Raw genomic sequence first — 21,594 nt, 5'->3', positions numbered from 1 at the left:
AAGGGGTGGATTTACGTTTTATTGTGGGGCACTGGCAACTTTGGGGTTGAATTTCCTCGATTAGACTAGTAATTGCATTGTTATAGAACTAGAAAAAAATGACAATAGTCACATTGAAAAGTAATACTTTAAGTACGTGAAAGTGTAATCTTTTGTGATGTTACTTATATAGAGATAGATATGCGTATATACATAAATAGCTTTTGAAGTAATGAAAGGAATACAGTACTTTATATTCTTTATCACATCCTATTTGTAAAGTATTCAATATGTTTCTGTTTATTTTTCTATGTTCTGTTTTGTAGCCAGAAGTGTTTCAAAAGTATCTGAATGCACAGTCATAGTAAATGCCCTACATGGTGTGATGCTGCATTGTACATAAAACTGAGTATATATTAAATTTTGTTTGTCTCAGGAAAAAAATTAAAAGCACCTCATCATGATTCTTAGAAGCTTTACCAATGGGGCATGAGTCCTGGCAGGCCTTTGCAAACTAGAAAGGCTTCCAGCATGGTCCAAGAACCAGCCTGACTAAGGGCAGAGAGCTCCACACCAAGGGCTACCTGCCAAGAATGGATTTTTTTTTTTTTTTTGGTGATGGTGGCTTAAAACAAACTAAGGCTGGGAGAGGTTGAGAGCTTTCTCCACTGCGGGAATCACCAGCATTGCTGAAATTCTTCTTGGGATCCTGAATCTGAAGTTGGAAGGGACCTCAGAATTTATCTAGGTCAATTCTCTTATTTTATCATTGAGGAAACTGAGGCCTGGAAGGTGAAATATCTTGTCTGATATCAGATGGATAGTAAGTGACAGATGCAGGATTTGAACCCAGGTCCTGTGACTCCAAAGCCAGCATTCTTTAGATTGTGGAGTGTGTGCTTCTGTGCTGCTAAAGAAATAGAGGTAGGTTGTGATATGTTACATGTACAGTTTCACACCCAAGGTGTTAATGTGTCTGTAACTGGAATCTCCATCTCTACAGGGGGCTGCTGCAGGGGCGCAGAAGAGTGTTTTGAGGCAGGGGCCAGGAGCTTGGAGAGCAGTGGAGTTGAGAGACCAGGACCTTGCCTGATTTGTGGTACATCTGAGGGAAAGGGGGACTCTCTTGCTTTTCTGGCTCGGTGTCCAGCCTGCTTCAGTCAAAGCTCCAGGCTGGTTGTGGGGATGGGGCAAGGAGAAGGGGGCACCACGGCTGCTCAAGAACAGTCTGGTTCCTCTTCATTCTCATAAATAACGATAATTAACAGTATTCAGGGATGGCAGGATGTAGGAGGAAAGGCTCAAAGTGAGCCTTTAATGAGCAGAAGTATCCCCCTTCTAGCATTTTCTTTTCTCTTCCTCCTTCCAAATGCCAAGGCTAGGCCGTCCTGCCAGATTTCTATCCCATAGTTACATGCAGGTTAGTCAGTTGGTCAACAAGCACTTATTAATGGCTCATTATACTTGAGGCACTGTGCCAAGACAACGAACATTTATTAAGTGCCTACTATGTGCCACACACCGTGCTAAGTACTTTAGAATTATTATCTCATTTGATCTTCACAACAATCCTGTGAGGCAGGTACCATTATTATCCCCCTTTCACAGATGAAAAAACTGAGGGAGACAGAGATCAAGTGACTTTTCCAGGGTTATACAGCTAGTAACTATCTATGAGACCGGGTTTAAACTCAGGTCTTCCTGATTTTAGGCCCAGAGCTCTACTCAATCTGTGTCCTAGCTTACCTAAGTATGGCTAAGAAGGTCAGACATTAGGGACAAAGTCAATTTCTAGGACCTTGAGCTGGGTGTACTGTGATTGAGAGGTACAAGACTGGACCCTAGCAGATTAGGAGAATGGCCCTCAACAGCGGAAAGAAAACGATTTCTTGAATCAGTCAAGTGAGGTTCAAATCTCCTTTCTAATGCTTACTACTTGTGTATACTCAGACAAATTCTTTAACCTTTTTAGGCCACTGCTTCCTACTACATAAAATGGGCGCACTGATCTGGAGGATCTCCGAGGTCCCTTCCAACTCTTTATCTTTGATCATATGAAATCAGGCTTCTGGTAAGCCCCATACTAGGAGTTCTAGCCTTTGGGCTGACTCATGCACATCGTTACTGGGCTCCCGTGCTCCAGCACTGGGCACTAGGGGGTGTCTGGGAAGGACATGTGTGGGGCAGAGATCAAAAGTCAATTTGGGTTGGGTTGTGAGTATCTCAGTTGAGCCCAGCCTCCCTTTCCCACCTTCTGGCTTCCCCTTCACAGCCCCTGGCTCTGGCTCCAGCTCTGGTGGTACTGACCGAGGACACCGGTGGCCTCCAGGCCTCCAAATCGTTGCATAGCTGCAATGGCCTTGGCTAACTCCTCCTGGGTCTGCAGCTGCCCTGTCACAGGGTCTGGTGGGGGCAGGTAACCAAACCGACTCAGCCACTCCTGTGGAAGAGGAGAGAGGGGCACATAAGGAAAGGGCCGGGGTCTGGAAGCTGCTGCCTGGCTAAACATGGCTGGTTGGTCACCGCTGACGCTCTGCTGACCTTCATGCATTACTATGCTGACAGCTAATTTTCCAGCCAGCTGCAAAGTGCCCTGGATAATGGGGACAGAGAAGAGGAAATGTTGGATTATGTACTGGAGACCTGCTCATTTATCTTCCCCAGGGCTGACTCCCAGCTGCATCAGTTTCATTATAGGGGATGACTGGAGCCCCCACTGGGGGGGTGACTCTGAAAACAACCCCCCCCCCACCCAAAGGAGGCTAAAGTGCATCAATCTCCATGAGGCAAAAGCTCAGCCTTTTTCTTTCTGACTCTCGCCTAGCCCCGAGCACCCTGTACCTAGTCGTCTGGCCTTACCATCCCAGGTCCACCCTGAGTTTCTGGAATTCTTCTACTGACTGTGGGTTCTGATCCTAACCACAATTCTTTCCCTCCCCATGCTCCTGACCAGTGGTGTCAAACCTCAACAGGAACAAGGGTCATTAAACCCTACATAAGGATCTCTGTGAGCTGCATGTTGACTTAGAAAACCGCATATGAACATTAGCTGTATTCTGATGAATTCATTTATTTTAGTAAATATTTCCCAAGTACATTTTAATCTGGTTAGGGCCTTCCTCAGGAGTGTGGCTGGTACTGTGCTTTGACATCTCTGCTCTAAATCATCCTCCCACATTGCTGACCTCAGCCCTAGCCATACAACAGTAATGACAGCTTACATTTATTTAGAACTCAAAGGCCAACAAAACACTTTACGGAGAGGATTTCATTTGATCCTTACAGCACCTGTGGGAGGTAGGTGGTATCATCATCCCCACTTTACAAATGAGGAAACTAAGGCTTGGAAAAAATTCTGTTACTTGCACAGTTATTAAGTGCCTCTCCTATTATATTTCTAAATAGAACACATGCCCTCATGCTCAGCATAGTCAGCTAAATGGTGCACTCCATAAAGTTCTGGATATGGTATCAGGAAGATCTGAGTTCATGAAGGACTTTAAAAGCCAGAGGATTTTATATTTGATCCTGGATGTAATAAGGAACCACTAGAGATTATTGAATAGAAGGTTGTGTGTGTGTGTGTGTGTGTGTGTGTGTGACATGGTCAGAACTACTCTTTTTTAAAATAGTATTTTATTTTCCTCCAATTACATGATAAAACAATTCTTTAACATTTGTTGTTGTTTTTTTCAGTTTTGCATTCCAGATTTTATCCCTCCCTTCCTCCCTTGCCTGAGACAGTAAGCAATCTGATATAGGTTATACATGTGCAATCGTAAAACATTTCCATATTGGTCAGATCTACTCTTTAGGAAGATTAATTTGATAGTTGAGAGGAGGATAGATTGGAGTGAGGAGAGACCTGAGGCAGGCCAACTCACCTGGGGCTATTGCAACAGTCCAGGAGATGACAGTCTGCATCAGGGTGGTAGCAGTATCAGAAGAGCAAAGGGGGCATACTTGAAGGATGCTACAAAGGTAGAATTAGAATTGACAGGTCTTGGCAACAGATTGGTTATGGGGAGGTGGGGTGAGAGGGAGTGAGATGTGGTAGGATTGTAAACCTGGATGACTAGGGGAATTTCCCACAGTAATAGGGAAGTTAGGAAGAAGGAAGGGTTTAAGGGGAAAGATGATAAGTTCAGTTTTGTACATGTTGAGTTTAAGAAGTCTATGGGACATCCAGTTTGAGATGTCCAATAGGAAGGAAGGAAACAAACATTTATTAAGTGATTATTATGTTAGTGATTATATTATACTGATTGCTTTATTAAGAAATTACTGTGTTAAGCAATAGGGATATAAACAAAAACAAAAAACAAGACAATCCCTGGCCTCCATGACCTTACATTCTAATGGGAGAATATGGTGGGGGGAGAGGGAGAAGGTACCTGGAAGCCAGGAACAGGCAGTGGAGGTGAAAGCCTGGAGTTCAGGAGAGGTAGGGCTGGATAAGAAGATGTAAGTAAGCTGAAGAGATCACCAGGAGAACTAGTCTAGATAGAGAACATCATGCAATGCAAAATGGATAACTTTGATTACATTAAATTGAAAAGTTTTTGCACAAACAAAGCCAAGGCAACCAAAATTAGAAGGGAAGCAGAAAGCTGGGAAAGAATTTTTACAACTAGTGTCTGTGATAAAAGCCTCATTTCTAAAATATATAGAGAACTGAGTCAAATGTACAAGAATACAAGTCATTCCCCAATTGATAAATGGTCAAAGGATATGAACAGGCAATTTTCAGAGGAAGAAATTAAAGATATCTATAGTCATATGAAAAAATGCTCTAAATCATTATTGATTAGAGAGATGCATCTCTGAGGTACCACATCACACCTATCAGATTGACTAACATGACAAAACAGAAAAATAATAAATGTTGGAGAAGATGTGGGAGATTTGGAACACTAATTCATTGATGGTGGAGCTGTAAGCTGATCCAACCATTCTGGAGAGCAAATTGGAACTATGCTCAAAGGGCTAAAAAAATGTGCATACCCTTTGATTCAGCAATATAGCTTCTAGGGCTGTTATTCCCAAGAGATCATAAAAATAGGAAAAGGACCCACATGTACAAAAATATTTATAGCAGCTCTTTTTATGGTGGTCAAGAACTGGAAATTGAGGGTATGCTCATCAATTGGGGAATGGCTGAACAAGTTGTGGTGGATGAGTGTAATGGAATACTATTGTGCTATAAGAAATGATGAACAGGAAAACTTCAGAGAAGCCTGGAAAGACTTATATGAACTGATGCTGAATGAAGTGAGCAGAACCAGGAGAACATTATATACAGTAATAGTTACAGTGTGCGAGGACTGTTTTCTTTTTGATAGACTTAGCCCTTCACAGCAGTGCAAGGACCTCAAACATTTCCAAAGGACTCATGATGCAAAATGCCATCCACATTCAGAGAAAGAACTATGGAAGTCAGAACACAGAATAAAGCAACTATTTTCTCCTTTTTTATGTTTTGTTTTTCTCATGGTTTCTCCCATTCTTTTTCATTCTTCTATACAACATGACTAGTGTGAAAATGTGTTTAAAAGAAATGTATGTATAGAACCCATATAAGATTGCATGTTCTCTTTGGGATGGAGGAGAAAGGGAGGGGGAGAAAATTTGGAACTTATGGAAGTGATTGTTGAAAAATAAAAACAAATAAATTGATAAATTTGGGAAAAAATACTATCAGGTAAAAAAAAAAAAAAGAAAGAACTAGCCTAGAGGGAGATGAGAAGATTGGCCCAGGACAGATTCCTATGCTATGTATAAGACATATACAAAGTGGATACAAAGTAATCTTAGAAGAGAAGAAAGGCTGTCTGGAGCCTGAGTCCTACCTCCACACTCCAGATAATAATGATACATTGATTCTACAGTGGGCTGTGATTTCACAGGTATAGAAGCCTTCAGTTTGTGGGGCAGCTAAGTAGCCAGTGGATAGAGCACCAGTGCAGGAGTCAGGAGGACCTGAGTTCAAATGTCACCTCAGACAGTTGGCACTCACTAGGTTTGTGACCTTGGGCAAGTCACTTAACCCCAACTGCCTCATCCTGGGTCATCTCCAGTCATCCTGATGAATATCTGGTCACTGGATTCAGATGGCTCTGGAGGAGAAGTGAGGCTGGTGACCTGCACAGCCCTTCCTCATTCAAAACAAAGTCAAGTGCAAGTCATGTCATTATTTTTCTGATGGCATGGTCTTCTTCGGCAACGAAGGATGAACACACACACACACAGAGCCTCAGTCTACCAGTGCCCATCTGTACCCTCTCTACTGGGGTAGCTAGGTGGTGCCATAGAGTGCCCATCCTGAAATCAGGAACTCATCTTCTTGAGTTCAAATTTGGCCTTAGATACTTACTGGCTGTGTGACCCTGGGCAAGTCACTTAACCCCGTTTGCCTTAGTTTCTTCTGTCAAATCCAATCCAATCCAGTATCTTTCCCAAGAAAACCTCAGATGGGGACACTAAGAGCCAGACATGACTGCATCGATTGAGCAACACCAATAAACCCTCTCTTCTACTTGTAGTCATACACAGAGAGCTGCTGTGGGGGCTGAGTCTTGCCCAAGGTCAAACAGCCAATAAAAGAGATAGGACCTGAACCCAGGTCTTCCTGTCTCTGAGGTCAGCTCTCTATCCACTACCCTACTTGGTTTCTGAGATCATTGTCACCACCATCATCACATTTCTCATTTTCCAGCATTTGAAGATTGGTTTCCAAACCACTCTGACTGAATCACAGAATCTCAAAGCTAGAAGGGACCACAGACAGCCATCCGAAGCAATTATGCCTGACCCTCACCTCGATCCTCCACCCCATCCCCTATAATATCCCTGACAGGTGGTGGTCTGGTCCTTGTCTGGAGTCTGGTAATAATAGGGACCCACTCACAACCTCTCAAGGCAGTCCAGTCCACTTTGCTATAGCTTTCATGGGCAGGGAATTCTTTACATCCCACCAAAACCCATTTTAAAAATTGATAACAGCTCGAAGCTAATACTTATTGAGCACTTACTATGTGCCAGGTACTATACTAAGCTCCGAGAATACAAAGAAAGGCAAAAAATTGGGGCCCTGCCCTCAGAGAACTTCTTGCAATTTAATAGGGGAGATATTGTGACAGCAATTATGTACAAACAAGAAATAGATAAGCTGGAGATAATCAACCGAGGGAAGGTACCAGCGTTTAGCTAACAGAAAGGGAAGAACTCTATTTCTCTTTTCATGACAGGAAGGAATAATGTAATATTTATAAGAAACCACCATTTTAGACTAGCCTCTTTTTTTTGCCTTCCTTTACTCCAGATCATGTGCAAGGACAGCCACCGAGACTCTTACCCATCTCAGAACCCTGAGGTTGAAGACACACCAGCAGATTAGAAGATCTTCATTTCCCCACCCCTGAAATACAGCAGACTGCTCCCAAGGTCAGTGACTGACTGGTTATGAAGCCAACATGACCTTGTGTTTTCTACATATTAAAAGAACATGTGAGAAATGGTTCATGTTCAGAAGCCTGCAGCCCATAGAGATGTGCTCTGTCTTTGCGCCACCTGATGCGTCTCCCTGCCTTGGCTGTAATTATATGGATGGAATCAAATCTTCTTTTTATTGTTTTTCAGTTTTTCAGTAGTGATCGACTCTTCATGATCCCATTTCCGGGTTTTCTTGGCAGTTTTTGGAGTGGTTTGCCATTTCCTTCTTCAACTCATTTTACTGATAAGGAAAATGGAGGCAAACAGGGTTAAGTGACTCGCTCAGGGTAACACAGTAAGTGTCTGAGGCCAGATTTGAACTCTGGTCTTCCCGTCTTTAGGCAAAGTGCTCTATCCACTGGGCCACCTCACTGCCCATAAAATCTTTTGCCTCACATATTCTAAATTGTAATGTAGTAAGTTTTCTTTCTGCAACAAACACCCTATGAAAGTTAATTATTATTATTCATTTCTATCCCACCCAATTTCTCGTTAAGTCAAACACTCCCAGTTCCTTGAAGTAGGCCTATTTTAAGTGTATTATCCTCTAGAAACTATGTCCTAGAGGGATTGAGTGATCTATACAGCTAGCTAGGAAGTGGCAGAGCCAAGACTTGAACTTAGGTCTTTTGAGTCACATCTCCCTTTTTATGTCAACCCAGGTACCCTTGGATCAGAGCATTTGGGCTTATAGGTCAGACTGTGTATTTCTGGCTCTAAAGTCTTTCCTACTATAGGCTGAGCTGGAGGAGGGGGCTGCCATGGGAGGCTGGGATGGGAGGTGGAGTTGGGAAGAAATGTTGAAATGTTGAAAATCTGAGGCTCAGGGGAGGGAGGGAGAGAAGGAGGGAACTGGAGGAAAGCCGAGGGGAAATCGATCTGATCTGGGCCATTACTTTGATTGAACTGGAGAAGGCTGGCTTTAAATCATATAAGTAGAATCAGGCCATAGAATTTTTATCCCCCACAACCCCCCTTCTCCCAAGGGAGCGGGGGCTCTCTAGGCTTGGGGACAAAGGCGCTTTGAGTCTCCCTGAGCCTGCAAAGTTCTGTTTCAGAGTTGGCAAAGACCCAAGGGGCCTACTCAGGGCTACACTGGCTAGTGGCTGGCCTGCCTAAAGGCTGAGGCATGGACAGGATGACTTCCCGGTCTGTTCCAGATAGAGGAGACTAGCATCAATTTCTCTTCTTCAAAGGACTCCCAGCAGATAATCTTTTTAAGCTAAGGCAAGGATCCCTGTATAGGGGAGAGCAGAATTTCCCTTTCCCATTTCCTTCACCCTTCAAATCCCATTTCCCACAGCTGGCCAAATGTTCAGGGGCTTAAGTTTCCCTGACTCTTTCCTAGGGGTAAAGTGGGAGATTGGGTCCTCTGGGTCTGGGTAACCCTCTTGCCAAGGGCCATTAGTTGGGATCCTAGTTCTAAAGGTATGAAAGGAGACTTTGCAAGAGCAGGGAAGGAAGGGACTTTAGGAGTCATCTAACACAAACCTTTCATTTCACCCAGTGTGGAAACTGAGGCCCAAGATATATGTCCATGGTTAAATAGACTCCAGTAAGTAGTATAGCCATGATGTGAACCCAGGTCTTCTGACTTCAAGTTCTGCACTATGTGGATAAGAAGAGGATGGAGGTCTGCTCCTGCCTGTCCATTTCAGGGAGCTGGTAGGGAATGCAAGAGTCTTGATAGCTCTGACCAAAGGCTCAGGAGCAGTGAGCAGACACTGAAGAATGCATTTGAGGCTTATCAGAAAACCTTTCTAACAATGAGAGGCTTTCAGTAGTGGAGGGGGTAGTCTTGGGAGTTAAGGGCTCTCCCTCCTTAGAGGTCTTAAGGCAGACGTTGGACTGTGTCTCCCAGTCATAGCTCCCTGGGATGCCCAGGGGCTTTTTCTTACTTGGGTGGATTGTCTGAACCAGAGGGAGGGGTGTGTGTGTGTGTGTGTGTGCGTGTGTGTGTGTGCGTGTGTGTGTGTGTGTGTGTGTGTGTGTGTGGTCAGGAGGAGATCCCAGATCCATACTCTGGAGGAGGTAGAGCCCCTCTGGGGGAGAGGAGGAAGGCAGAGAGAAGTGCCCAGAAGACACACTTCTTCTGCCCATCCAAGGATTTTTCAAAAGCGGAGCTAAGACTGTAAAATATTTAGCATCTCTATCTACCACTGGTAAAGGCTTGGCCAAACAAGGTATAAATTATTGTGCATTGTAATGAAAAATTAATGGTACCTTTGGCTATTTCTGCATTTCCCCAGGAAGACTACATGCACAGCCTAGGGCAGTCTGGGAGTAAGGAAGGAGAGGGTAGATGGATGGGTATGGCCTGTTCTGTCCTTTCTCTAAGTCAGCCTCATTGGGGATGAGTGTGTTTGTATGAGAAATCCACGAAGAGTCACAACTTGAACCCAGGACTTTGAATCTATTGGGTTTTTTCCCCATTGTGTGTCCTTTACTCTTCTTTTTCCTTTGAGAGCCACACACTTGAAGGCCAGAACTACTAAGGGCAGAGCAGCTGCTGTGATTCAACATTATGCTGGAACAGAACATGCTATCTCCCATCTCCAAGCCTTTGCATCAACTGTCCCTCATACCTGTTATGCTCTCACCTTTCACCTCTACCTCTTAATTTCCCTGTCTCAGGTCAAGCAGACTTTTCCTAGTTTTCCCAATGGCTAATGCCTTCTCCTCTCAGAGGGTCTTCCATCTACTTCCATCTACTGCCTCCCAAGTTGTTTATCTGTTGTCTTCCTCATTGGAATATAAGTTCCTTAAGGACAGAGACTTTTCTTTTGCCTTTGGTTATACCCCCAATGCCTAGCCCTGTGCCTGGTACATAGTAGTACTCAAATAAAGGCTTGTTGACTTAAGGGAGCTAGGTGGCTCAGTGGACAAAGCACTGGGCCTGGAGTCAGGAAGACCTGAGTTCAGATCTAGCCTCAGACACTCACTAGCTGTGTGACCCTGGGCAAGTCACTTAACCTTTGTTTGTCTTAATTCACTGAAGAAGGAAATGGTAAACCACTCTAGTATCTTTGTTAAGAAACCTCTTTGTCCAGTATTGGAGCACTATTTGGTTCACGGGATCATGAAGAGTCAGACAAGTGAGTAACAACGTCCACCTGCAGTCCAAACCTTGTGGGGAGCCGCTGTGCACCCCACAGCCTAGCAAGAGATAAATAAGTATTACGTAATTTGTCCTCTTTCTTCTAGGTTTAGCATTGAGTGGAAGTGTGGGGAGGATGGCAAGAGATGTGTGAAAGTTCACCCTTCTTGCCGAGGCTCTTTCCCTCTAATGCACTCCATCTCTTTCTCATCCAGGAGCCTCCCCTCATCTCCATCATTTTAAATATCTCCCTCTTTCTTGGTTTCCTCCTGGATCCTTATAAACATGCTCCATCCTTAAAACACATACACACACATGTCCTCTTTCACTTGACCCTCTCATTTCCTCAAGCTAACCTCCTATATCTATCTCTTCTTCATTTTGCTGACAAACTCCTAGAAAGAGATGACTATGCTTGCTGTCTCTCTAACACCCACTCACTCAATTTTTTTAACTGTTAACTTACAAATCATCAACAAACACAAACATTTTAATAACAAAGAATAATAAAAGCTAACATTTATGTAACACCTACTACAGCTGGGCACTATGCTAAGCACTTTACAATTACTATCTCATTTGATCCCTACAACAACCCTGGGAGGCAGGTGTTATTATTATCCCCATTTTATACTGGGGAAATTGAGGTAAACAGGGGTTAAGTGATTTTTCCAAGGTCACCCAGCTAGTAAGTGTGTCTGAGGCTGGATCAGAACTCAAGTCTTCCTGACTCCACTCTCAGCACTCAATCCCCTGAGTCACCAAGCTTCTGTAATGTATACTTTGTTAATTTTGAAAGAAATACTCAAATTTAGCAAGATAGTAATAAAACTCCTTTATATGTGTCCCCTTTGGTGTTTTTTCTGTGAATTTTTCAAAAATCTTTTATGATGCTTTCCTTCTTCCATGTCTGTCACTACCCACTAAGCCATCCCACCTTCAGTAAAACCCTTCCCTTATAACAAACATATTCCATCAAAACAAATGAATCCATTGGCCATGATTGTGAATGCATGTCTCATCCTGTATTCCTAGTCCATTACCTCTCTGTCAAGAGGTGATACCACCCATTCATTCCTTACCTCTTTATAATCTGGCTTCTGACCCTACCATTCCACCGAAACTGTTCTCTGAAAGGTCAGCAGTGATCTCTTAACTGCTAAAGTCAGCAGCCTTTTTCTCAGGCATCATCTGACTTGACCTCTTGAGCCAACCCTGTCTCCTGGACCATTTTCCTGTCTTGGCTTTTGTGACACTGTTTTCTCTGGCTTCCCCATTCCTCCTTCCATGCCTTTGCTGGATAATCAATGACTGTGTCCTCCAAAGCTCTGTCTGGACACTTCTTTCTCTCCCCAGGTGATCTCATTGGCACCTATGGGCTTAATTAATTAACATCTCTCACCCAAATCTAAACACTCAGTCCTAGCTTCTCTCTTGAACCCCAAACTGACTGCTCTGACTGTCTGCTGGATATTGCCACTCAGATGTACCATCAAAATCCCAGGCTCAGCACATTCAAAGCAAAACACATTATCTTTTCCCAGAAACTTGCCCTTTCTCCAAATCTACCTGTTTTCACTAAAGGCAACACCACCCTTCCAGGCTAGCAGCCTTAGCATTGTCTTTAATTCTTCTCTCTTCCTTATCTACCTCCAATCAATTGCCAAGTTTCATTGATTCTAAGTCCTGATCATTTCGCATGTTTACCTCTAATGCTTAGCATAGTGCCTGGTACCACAGTACGCAATTATTACTTGATTCATTGACTGAATTGAGCACATACCCCCTTTGCAAGGTAGATCAAGGGAACGCTGATGTCTTCTTGGGACCCACACTGTTCTTGAGCCACCACCTCAGTCAGAGGCCCCCAACTAACCTCAGCCTATCCCAGACCAATAATGAATTACTGATGAGTAGTCAGTGAGCCAATAGACAATGATCAATATTCAGAAACAATAACCATTAAGCAATACCCAATGACTGAAGCCTTAATTAATAACCACTTAATTAGTAACCAATAATAATACAGTCAAAGGGGCAGTTAGGTGGCACAGTGGATGGAGGGCCAGGCTTGGAGTCAGGAAGACTCATCTTTATGAGTTCAAATCTGACCTTAGATACTTACTAGCTGGGTGACCCTGGGCAAGTCACTTAACCCTGTTTACCTCAGTTTCCTCATATATAAAATGAGCTGGACAATGAAATGGCAAATCACTCTAGTATCTCTGCCAAGAAAACCCCACATGGAGTCAGGGAGAGTTAAACATGACTGAACAACAACAAATACAGCCAATGACCAATCGTAAATTACCAATACACTACATAGGTAGTAAGCACATAAATTTGGAGTAAACTCAGTTCTCCTGACTCTAAATTAAGCCATAGTTCCATGATGCCATGCTAATAATGAGGTACCATGGCTAATGGGCAATCACTAATGAGTAACAGTTATGGTAATGACAATTTATCAATGAGGGGTTAATAACTAATAATCAATAAGCCAATAAGAAATAATCAATACTTTAAGTCATTACTAAAACTCAGAAATTAACAAGTATTATTGCTGTTAGTAATTATGATAATTATAATCGACCTAGTATTTATATAGCATTTTGAAGTTTACAAAGCACTTTACAAATATTATCTCACAACAAATCTGGAAAGTAGGTGCCATCATTCTACCTGTTAATTACTCACATTTGCATAATGCTTTAATATCTATTTTCCTTGAAAAAGACCCTGTGAGTTAAGTAGGAAAAGGACTAGACCTGTGGATTTATTTAATAAAAATTGTATTTATTTAGTGTACTCCTAAATAAGGAAACTCCCTCTACCAGTGCAGGTTGGCACCCTCTCTGCAACTTACGAGTTATATAGAGAGTTGTCTAGTATAATGAGAGGGCAAGTGATTTGTCCAGGGTGACCAAACTAAAGTATCAGAGATGGAAATCAAAACCAGGTCATCTGGGCTTTATCTTTCACCGAGTTACCTAGTCAATTACCTAGTCAGTTACCTAGTCAGTTACCTACTAGTTCATCTAGTATTAATTCCATTTCACAGAAAAATCCAACTGAGGCTCTGAGAAATTAAATGACTTGCTTATAGTTACAGAGTCCATAAGTAGATGAGTTGGGATTTAAATTCAGGTCTCCTGAGTCTAAAAATTTAGGCATGATTCCACCCTGGTGTGCTAATAATGAGGTACCATGGCTAATGGGCAATCACCAGTTAGGAATAGCTAATGACAATTTGCTAATGAGTCGTAATAACTGACACTCAATTACTCCTAGTCAATAATCAATATTTTAAGTCATTAGTAACACTCAGAAATGAATAACCATTAACCAATGCTCAAAAGTCTGGACTTCAGCGTAAACATCCTTCATTTTGTCCTCAATATTAACCCTGTTTTTGGACCAAGAGATTACAGTCAAGGACCAGATTTCTATGGTTTAGAAACAGATTCTATGAGAACTGTCCTCATAACAACTTGCCTGAGGCTACACATAGAGCCCTTTTCTTGATGCTAAGCCCTAAGATGAGGAAAACATTCTTTGGGGCAAATGCCATCTGGGCTTGGTTGAGTCTCAGCCAAGAGCAGGTCTCCTTCCCATGTGGCCCTTTGCTTAAAGACTTTATCTAAGTTACAGATAACTCTCTCCCACTCCCTCCTGCTAAGGGGGTGGGGATTCCTCAGCTCTAAAAGAAGCTTCCGTCTGTGTAAAACACACTTCTCTGCTGACAGGATATTCCTAAGGACAGGGAAATAATTCAGTTTAGCACCAACTCCTTAGGACCATCTGGAGAAACCACTGGCTGACTGAGCTAGAATCAGAGTCTGGAAGACTTGAGTTCAAGTCCTGCCTCAGACACTTATTGGGTAAGTCACTTCCCATTTCTCAGTCTCAGTTTCCTCATCTGTAAAATGGGGATAATAATAGCACCCCCCCCCCCCAGGGTTATTGTAAGGAACAAATGAAATAAAATATGGGTAATATAAATAAGCTCCATCAGCTTGCTTGGCTGACATGACTTCTTTGTGTGGAGGGTGCTAGGGAACTTGCTTCCAAGAGAATTAAATTATGATGACCATTAAGGGAAGAGCTATGGAGAGACTGTGGATCATGCATGGGCATTCTGTAGCTAACCGTATGATTGGAGAGAGTCTTTTTTTGATTTGCTGCTTTGCTGCACCTGTTGGCACTTTCCAACAGGCCTGAGTCAGCTTTGGCTGGGGCTTTTGGCTTCACTTGGTGACTCTTATACAGTGACTTGTGAAAGACTGTGGCAAAGGGAAGGTCCTTCGGGTCATTTCCTGCTAGAAGAGTGTATGGCACACTCCACCCCAGCCAAGAAACAGGCCTTGGGCTTTGGCCTTTTCATTTGTTTTTCTATTCTGGGTGAAGGGAGTAGGGTCTCTGACCTTGGGAGTTTCAGAGGTTCAGAGAACTAGGCCATAGGAAACAAGGATTCAGAATTCCAGGCTAGGTTTTCAGGTTTTGTAGCCAACACAGAAGTAGAAGCAATCTTTGGGAGTGGCCTATGGGACTCCAGCCAGTGGAAGGACTTACCCAACAGTCAGGCCATGTCTATACGTGAACTTGGTGGGACCAGTGTTATGTAGGAATTGGGCTAAATTATGAGCCCAATCTTGCCTTCTACCCTTAGTGGCTTAGGGGACGTTATGTACTCAAGGCATGATGGGAAATGTTTGTATGTTCTATATTTTTGAAGTAAAATTCCTTTCTAAAAACTTATTTGTGTTAAGTGGTAAAAACAGAAGTTTGAGTCATGACTGTGTGGGAAAGACACACCAAGTCCTCAGGGTTATCCCCTGGACCTCTGAGGGGCAGAGGTGGTAGGCTGGAAGAGACAGAGAGTACATGTTAGATATGTGCTTTACAAACTTTAAAGGTTTAAGATAACTAGTTGGCACTGTGGATAAACCACTGGGCCTGGAGTCAGGAAGACCTGAGTGCAAATCTAGCCACAGACACTTATTTGCTGTGTGATCCTAGTCAAGTCATTTAACCTCTGACTGCCTCAGTTTCTCCAACCATAAAATAGGATAATAATAGCATCAAATTAGATATTTGTAAAGTGTTTGGCACAGTGTTTGGCACATACTAGGCACTTATTCTTATTCCCTTTCCTTCCTTTTTAAGTACTAGATAAGTACAACTTCTCCTTCTTTTCCTCCTTTTTTTTCCTCCTCCTCCTCCTCCTGAACTCTCTTCCATAAAGCCTATTCAAGCTAACTAATCATGAGTATGTTCTGTTGTTCCAGACCACAGGAAACCTTTGAAACCAGTGTCAAGACAAGGCAGATGACAATCCACCCCTGGACCCAGTGAACACCTCTCCTGATATCAATGAACCTGGCTCCTGGTTTTTCCCCGTGCTACTTTCTTGAGTGACCTTGGGTAAGCCTTTGGGTTTGTTTCCTCACTTGTGAAATACCAAAGACATGTTCACTGAACATCTTTTATGTGCCCAGCTACCTTATGATGTGCTCAGTAATGATAATGGCTGGATGTACACAACCCTTTAAGGATAAGAAATGGCTTTAAATTCACTATCTCCTTTGATCCTCCATATATCCCTATAAGGTGAGTGGTACAGGCATGATTAACCTTATTTTACAAATGAGGAAAGAAACATTTACTAAGAGCCTACTATGTGCCAGGCACTGTGCTGTACAAATATTATCTCATTTCAGCCTCATGAAAACCCTGGAAAGTTGGTGTTGTTACTATATCCATTTTCCTATTGAGAAAACTGAGGTAGACAGAGGTTAAGTGACTTGCTCAGGACTTAGTAAGTGTCTGAGGCCAGATTTGAACTCAAGTCTTTCTGACTCCAGACCCAGTGTGCTATCCACTGCACTACCTAGCTCTGGCTCTAAGATAGAGCAGCTGTGTCCTGAGACACAGAAAATCCCTTCCAGGATTTGAGTAAGGTTGGTGCAGCTTCTCTGCTCCCCAGGACTGGACTTCTCAGGATAGAACAGGGAGCAGGTACAGGCTTCAAAGGGCTCAAGAGTGGGAACCACTCCCCAACTTCCCAGGGGAAATTCTAAGAAAGCTAGTGATAACAGGACACGTCCCTGGTGGATTTGGGGTCATGTTGGGTGGCTGGACGGGACTGGTTTTATCCATAGACAGAGTAGGCAGCTACACAGTGTTTTCTGAGGAGTCTGGGAAGGTTTTCCATCCCTCAAGTCCTAGTGCTTGAAATTCCATCATTAGAGTTTCATTCCTTTGTGGAGATAGGAGGTAAGCACCACCTTCTTCATCTAGGTGTTGCTTTAAAAATTGCTAGCACCTTTCAAGCAGTAATACATGACAGCTTTGGCAGCTGGTGAAGCCTTGCCATTCTGTGTCTGTCTGTGTTGTTGTAGGGGATTTTTAAAAACTCAGAATGGGATTAATAAAGGGCTTGGGGAGTTGGGATGAGTGGTTGGGGGGATACATGTTGTCTACTCTAAAGGCAGAGAGAATGACCGCACAGAGCCTTGGAAGTCAAGCTCTCTTGTTCTTTGCCTCAGTTTAACCCCTTTGTCTCTTCTCTCTCTAACTTTCCCATTTACTGGTCTGCTTTTTCCTTCTGTTTGTACCTCTCTGCCCCATCTTTGAATTTTCTGTCTATCTCTACCCTTCTGTCTTTTGTCTCTCTGTTTGTCTTTGCCTTCTGAGTGTCTCTATCTGCCTTTCTTGGCCTCTGTTCATGGCCTTCCCTGTCTTTCTGTCTTCACTCTCCTCTCTCTACCTTCCCTATCTTTGTCTGTCTGTCTGTCTGTTTCTGCCTTCCTCTTTCTCTGCCTTTTTCTTTCTGTTTTTCTCTGCATCCCCCCTTCCTCTTTCTCTTTCCCTCTCTCTCCCTCCTGTCTCCTCCTACTCCCTCTCTCTCTTCTCCCCCTCTCCCATGTCTGTCAGTCTCTTTCTTGACCCTCAGGGGTCAATGACTCAGGATGGGTGGTTGGAGAAATAAATTCTTTCAAAGGAGTTGAGGAAAGCAGGCTCAACAGGAGGAATCTGGGGGAGACTTTGTGCCCTCTTATTCCAGCTCAGAGACTGGACTCTGGGGGGTGGCCAACTTCCATGTGGTCTCAGTGGGGATAGAAGGCAGACGGAGGGAGAGTAGGGAGCTTCTTTCAGGCTCTGGAATGTTTTGTACTCTCAGGACGGACATCTTGAGTGTGCCCATGAGAGGCCTGAGGCAACAGGCCCCAGGCCCCTGCAGGCTGACCTCATGCCCAGAGACTGGGGCAGGGTAGGGCTAGCTTGCATCTTGGAGGTCAGTCATCTAGCTCTAGCACTTTCTGGGCAACTTCCCTCATTCTGAAGCTGTATTTTCTCATCTATCAAAAAGGACTGACACTTTCTTCATGGCCTGCCTCATGGGACTCTTGGGAGGAAACACCAAAATGCTACAGAAATGTGGACTGTAATCGTTTGGCAGCCTCAGTACAACTTTCATAGGGCCTGGGACTCCCAGGGGACCCTGTTCTGTGGGCTCTTCCTCAGGAGAAGGGATGGGTGCCCAGGGGAGAGCTCAGAGACCAAGTCTGGGAGAGGTGTCCACTTCGTTATGATGGGGAGTTGCTAGACTAGACAGTCAAGTATACCAAGTGCAGAAATTCATCCAGCCTTGTCTGCCTCACAGAGTTTTTACTTCATTAGAAACAGCTAGGTGGTACATGGACCTGGAATCAGGAAGACCTGAGTTCAAATCCAGCCTTAGATACTTACTAGCTGTGTTACCCTGGACAAATTACTTACCCTCTGTTTGCCTCTGTTTCCTCACCTATAAAGTGAAGATCATACTCGCTTCTTCCTCTCAGGGATGTTGTGAGGATCAAACGAGATCCTACTTATAAAAATCACTTAGTATACAGTAGGTGTCACATAAATGCTTATTTCTCCTTCTTCCATGATCTCATTGGAGGTAAGCAGGTATATAGCATGTACTACCATACTCATGTCATACTCTAAGCACAACTACAGCCTGGATGTCAGGGCCCTCTCATTGCCCTGCCCTTATTATTGGGATAAATTGGGGTTTCTTGGCCTCATGAATATAGTAGGCACTTATTAGAGGTCACATGATCATATATCTAGCATTGGGAGGGAACTCAGAAGGTAAGAAAACTGAGGCTGAGAGATTGTGAATGTGTGCCCACTGGTCACACAAGTGAATATGGCAAACTTAACCTCCCTGGGCCTCAGTGTCTACATCTGTAAGTAAAGGGTTTAGACTAGACTGTCGCTGAGGTTCATTCTAGCTTCAAATTCATGATTCTGTGACATTTATTAAGTGCTTACTGTGTTCAAGATATTGATAGTGAGTCCACATTTAGGAAGTGCAAGAGGCAAGATTCAAACTCATGTCTTTCCCATCTCTTTCCACTATATGAACTATCTCAGGTTCATGAGATTGTGGACTCCTCCCCCCAATATATCATTATACTGATTTTTTTTGAGGCAATTGAGGTTAAGTGACTTGCCCAAGGTCACACAAGCTAGTAAATGTCTGAGGCCGGATTTGAACTCAGGTCTTACTGACTCCAGGGCTAATGCTCTATCCACTGCACCACCTAGCTGATCCCCAATATATCATTATAACAAGGGAAGGTTGATATATGGGAGATTCTCCCCAGGGCACCAAAATGTAGGGGCACTGATGGTACCTTCAGAACCACAGAAACAACCAAGCTTATCCAATGGGTATACAATTAAGATATAAAAGATCCCATCATAAACAAATTAGAGGAACAAGGAACAAATTATGATTCAAGGCAATGAAAAGGGAAAGAATTCATGGCCAAATATGTGATAGAGATATTCACAGAAGATAAAATGGATAATTTTGATCATAAAAAATTTAAAAAGTTTTTGCACAAAAAACTTTAATGTAGCAAAAATTAGAAGGGAATCAGGTAACTGGGAAAAATCTTTGCAACAAGTTTATCTGATAACATTCTCATGCTCAAGATATGTAAGGAACTGATTCAAAGTATGACGAAGAGCTATTCCTTAATAGATAAATGGTCAAAGGACATGAATAGGCAGTTTTCAAAGAAAGACAGCCATGCTACCAACAATCCTATGGAAAATGCTCCGTATCATTAATAATTAGAGAAATACAAATTGAAGTGATTTTGAGGTTCTACTCCAACTAAGACCCATCTTCTACAGGAAGTCTTTCTCAGCTCCCCTTAATTCCAGTGTCTTCTCTCTATTAATTATCTCCTATTTTTCTGTATAGAGCTTGCTCTGTACATATTTGTTTGCATGGTGTCTCCCTCATTAGACTGTAAGGTCCTTGAGGGTAGAGACTATCTTTTGCCTTTTTGTATCACCAGCCCTTAGCACAGTGCCTGGCACATAGCCCACTAGAACATTTAATAAATGTTTATTGATTGACTGACTGACAAGAGCGGGGAGTGACAAATGTTGGAGAGGCTGTTGGAAACCAGGTGTATGAGTTGGAACTGTGAATTGGCTCAGCCATTCTAGAAAGTAATTTGGAACTGTGCTCAGAAAGTTACTGAATTGTACATAGTCTCTGAACCTCTTCTAGGCTTATACCCAAAAGAAATAAAGGAAAAGGGTCTATATGCACAAAAATATTATAGCAGTTCTTTTCTGGGTAACCCAAAATTGGAAATGAAGAGGCTATCTTCCTCTTGGGAAATGGCTAAACCCATTGGGGCATATGAATGTAATGGAATATTATTACGCTGTAAGAATGATGAAATGGACGATTTTGGAGGAAATTGGAAAGACCTTTATGAACTGACACTGTAGATGCAAAGTGAACAATTTATACCATGACAATGTTATGGAGAAAAACAACTTTGAAAGACTCTGCAACTCTGCTCAACACAATGGCGTCATGATTCCAAAAAGAATGAAAATGAAAAACGGCACTCATTTCCTGACAGGGAGGTGAGGAACTTAAAATGCAGAAAAAGATACATTTTCAGGCATACCCAATGGGGCAATTTGGTTTTCTAGATTATGCTTTTATATTTTTTCCAGTTTGATTTATTTTATTTGTTTAGTAGGGACTAGAGGGAGGCAGAAATTAATTTTTTTAATCTGTTAATTGAAAAATATTTAAAAATAAAAAAATTTAAAAATTTTCTTTTAAAAAAGAAAGAAGCTAGATTTAATCTATTTAACAAATAAAAAAAGAGAAAAAAATGAATTTAGCAGAAAGCAAGAAGAATTCCTTAAAGTAAGATGCCAGCTTTCTTACTGTTTCCCTGCCCATAACATTCTGTCTCTCAACTCTGTGCATTTTCATTGGTTGTTCCCCATTCATAGCAAGCTCTCCTTCCTAATCTTTCCTCCTGGCCTCCTTCACATCTCAGCTAAAGTTCTACCTTCTTTAAGAAACCTTTCCCAGGAAAGATACACATAGAATCATAACTGAATGCAGAAGAAAGCATACTATTTTCTCTTGGGCTATATTTTTTTCTCATGATTTCTCCCATTCATTCTAATTCTTCTATGCAACATGACTAATGTGAAAATGTGTTTAATAAGAATGCACGTGTAGAACTCATATTACATTGCACGCCATCTTTCAGAGAGGGAAGGGAGAGGGAGGAGGAGAAAATTTAAAACTTCTGGAAGTGATTGTTGAAAACTGAAAACAAATAAATTAATTAAAAAAGAAAAAAAAAGAAGCTTTTCCCAGTCCTTCTTAATCTTAGTGTCTTTCCTCTCAGATGATATCCAGGGCTAGTATATATATCTTTTATATATGGTTTTTTGCACAGTTACATTGTAAGTTCCTTTTTTCCTATATTTTTTTTTCCTGGTTTTCTTTCTTATGGTTTTAAAAATGTTTCTATTTATTTTCTTTCTTTCTTTCTTTCTTATTTATTTTCTTAAAATTTTTTTCCAATTACATGTAAACATTTTCAATATTTATTTAAATTTTTTATTAAAAATTTTTTGAGTTCCAAATTTTCTCCTTCCCCCCTTCACTGAGAAGGCAAGCATTATGATACTGA

The 21,594-nt window shown here is 42.3% G+C and overlaps 1 protein-coding gene and 1 long non-coding RNA gene across 9 annotated transcripts in view; one reads left to right on the top strand and one right to left on the bottom strand.

The window, feature by feature from the left end:
* Window positions 1-21,594, bottom strand: part of MMP17 (matrix metallopeptidase 17) — a 66,774-nt gene that overhangs the window by 33,253 nt on the left and 11,927 nt on the right. Inside the window, exon 2 of the mRNA XM_072600761.1 lies at window positions 2,287-2,419. Within this exon, the coding sequence (XP_072456862.1) occupies window positions 2,287-2,419 (133 nt within the window). The remainder of the gene's footprint in view (window positions 1-2,286; window positions 2,420-21,594) is intronic.
* The window catches only part of LOC140499399 (uncharacterized), a 60,763-nt gene that overhangs the window by 36,322 nt on the left and 2,847 nt on the right, over window positions 1-21,594 (top strand). For 5 of the 8 annotated variants that reach the window (XR_011965429.1, XR_011965432.1, XR_011965431.1 and 2 more), the window contains 4 exons: window positions 983-1,078; window positions 1,952-2,050; window positions 7,301-7,422; window positions 15,856-15,991. This is a non-coding gene — a long non-coding RNA (uncharacterized lncRNA). Of the gene's footprint in view, window positions 1-982; window positions 1,079-1,951; window positions 2,051-7,300; window positions 7,423-7,617; window positions 7,766-14,313; window positions 14,449-15,855; window positions 15,992-21,594 lie in introns of all 8 variants that reach the window. The other 3 variants (XR_011965434.1, XR_011965430.1, XR_011965433.1) reach the window with 3 other exon arrangements.

Source organism: Notamacropus eugenii, chromosome 4, assembly GCF_028372415.1.
Source record: "Notamacropus eugenii isolate mMacEug1 chromosome 4, mMacEug1.pri_v2, whole genome shotgun sequence".
NCBI classification, from domain to species: domain Eukaryota; kingdom Metazoa; phylum Chordata; class Mammalia; order Diprotodontia; family Macropodidae; genus Notamacropus; species Notamacropus eugenii.
Note: the sequence above shows the minus strand (reverse complement) of the source record. Positions and strands in the feature narration are given on the sequence as shown.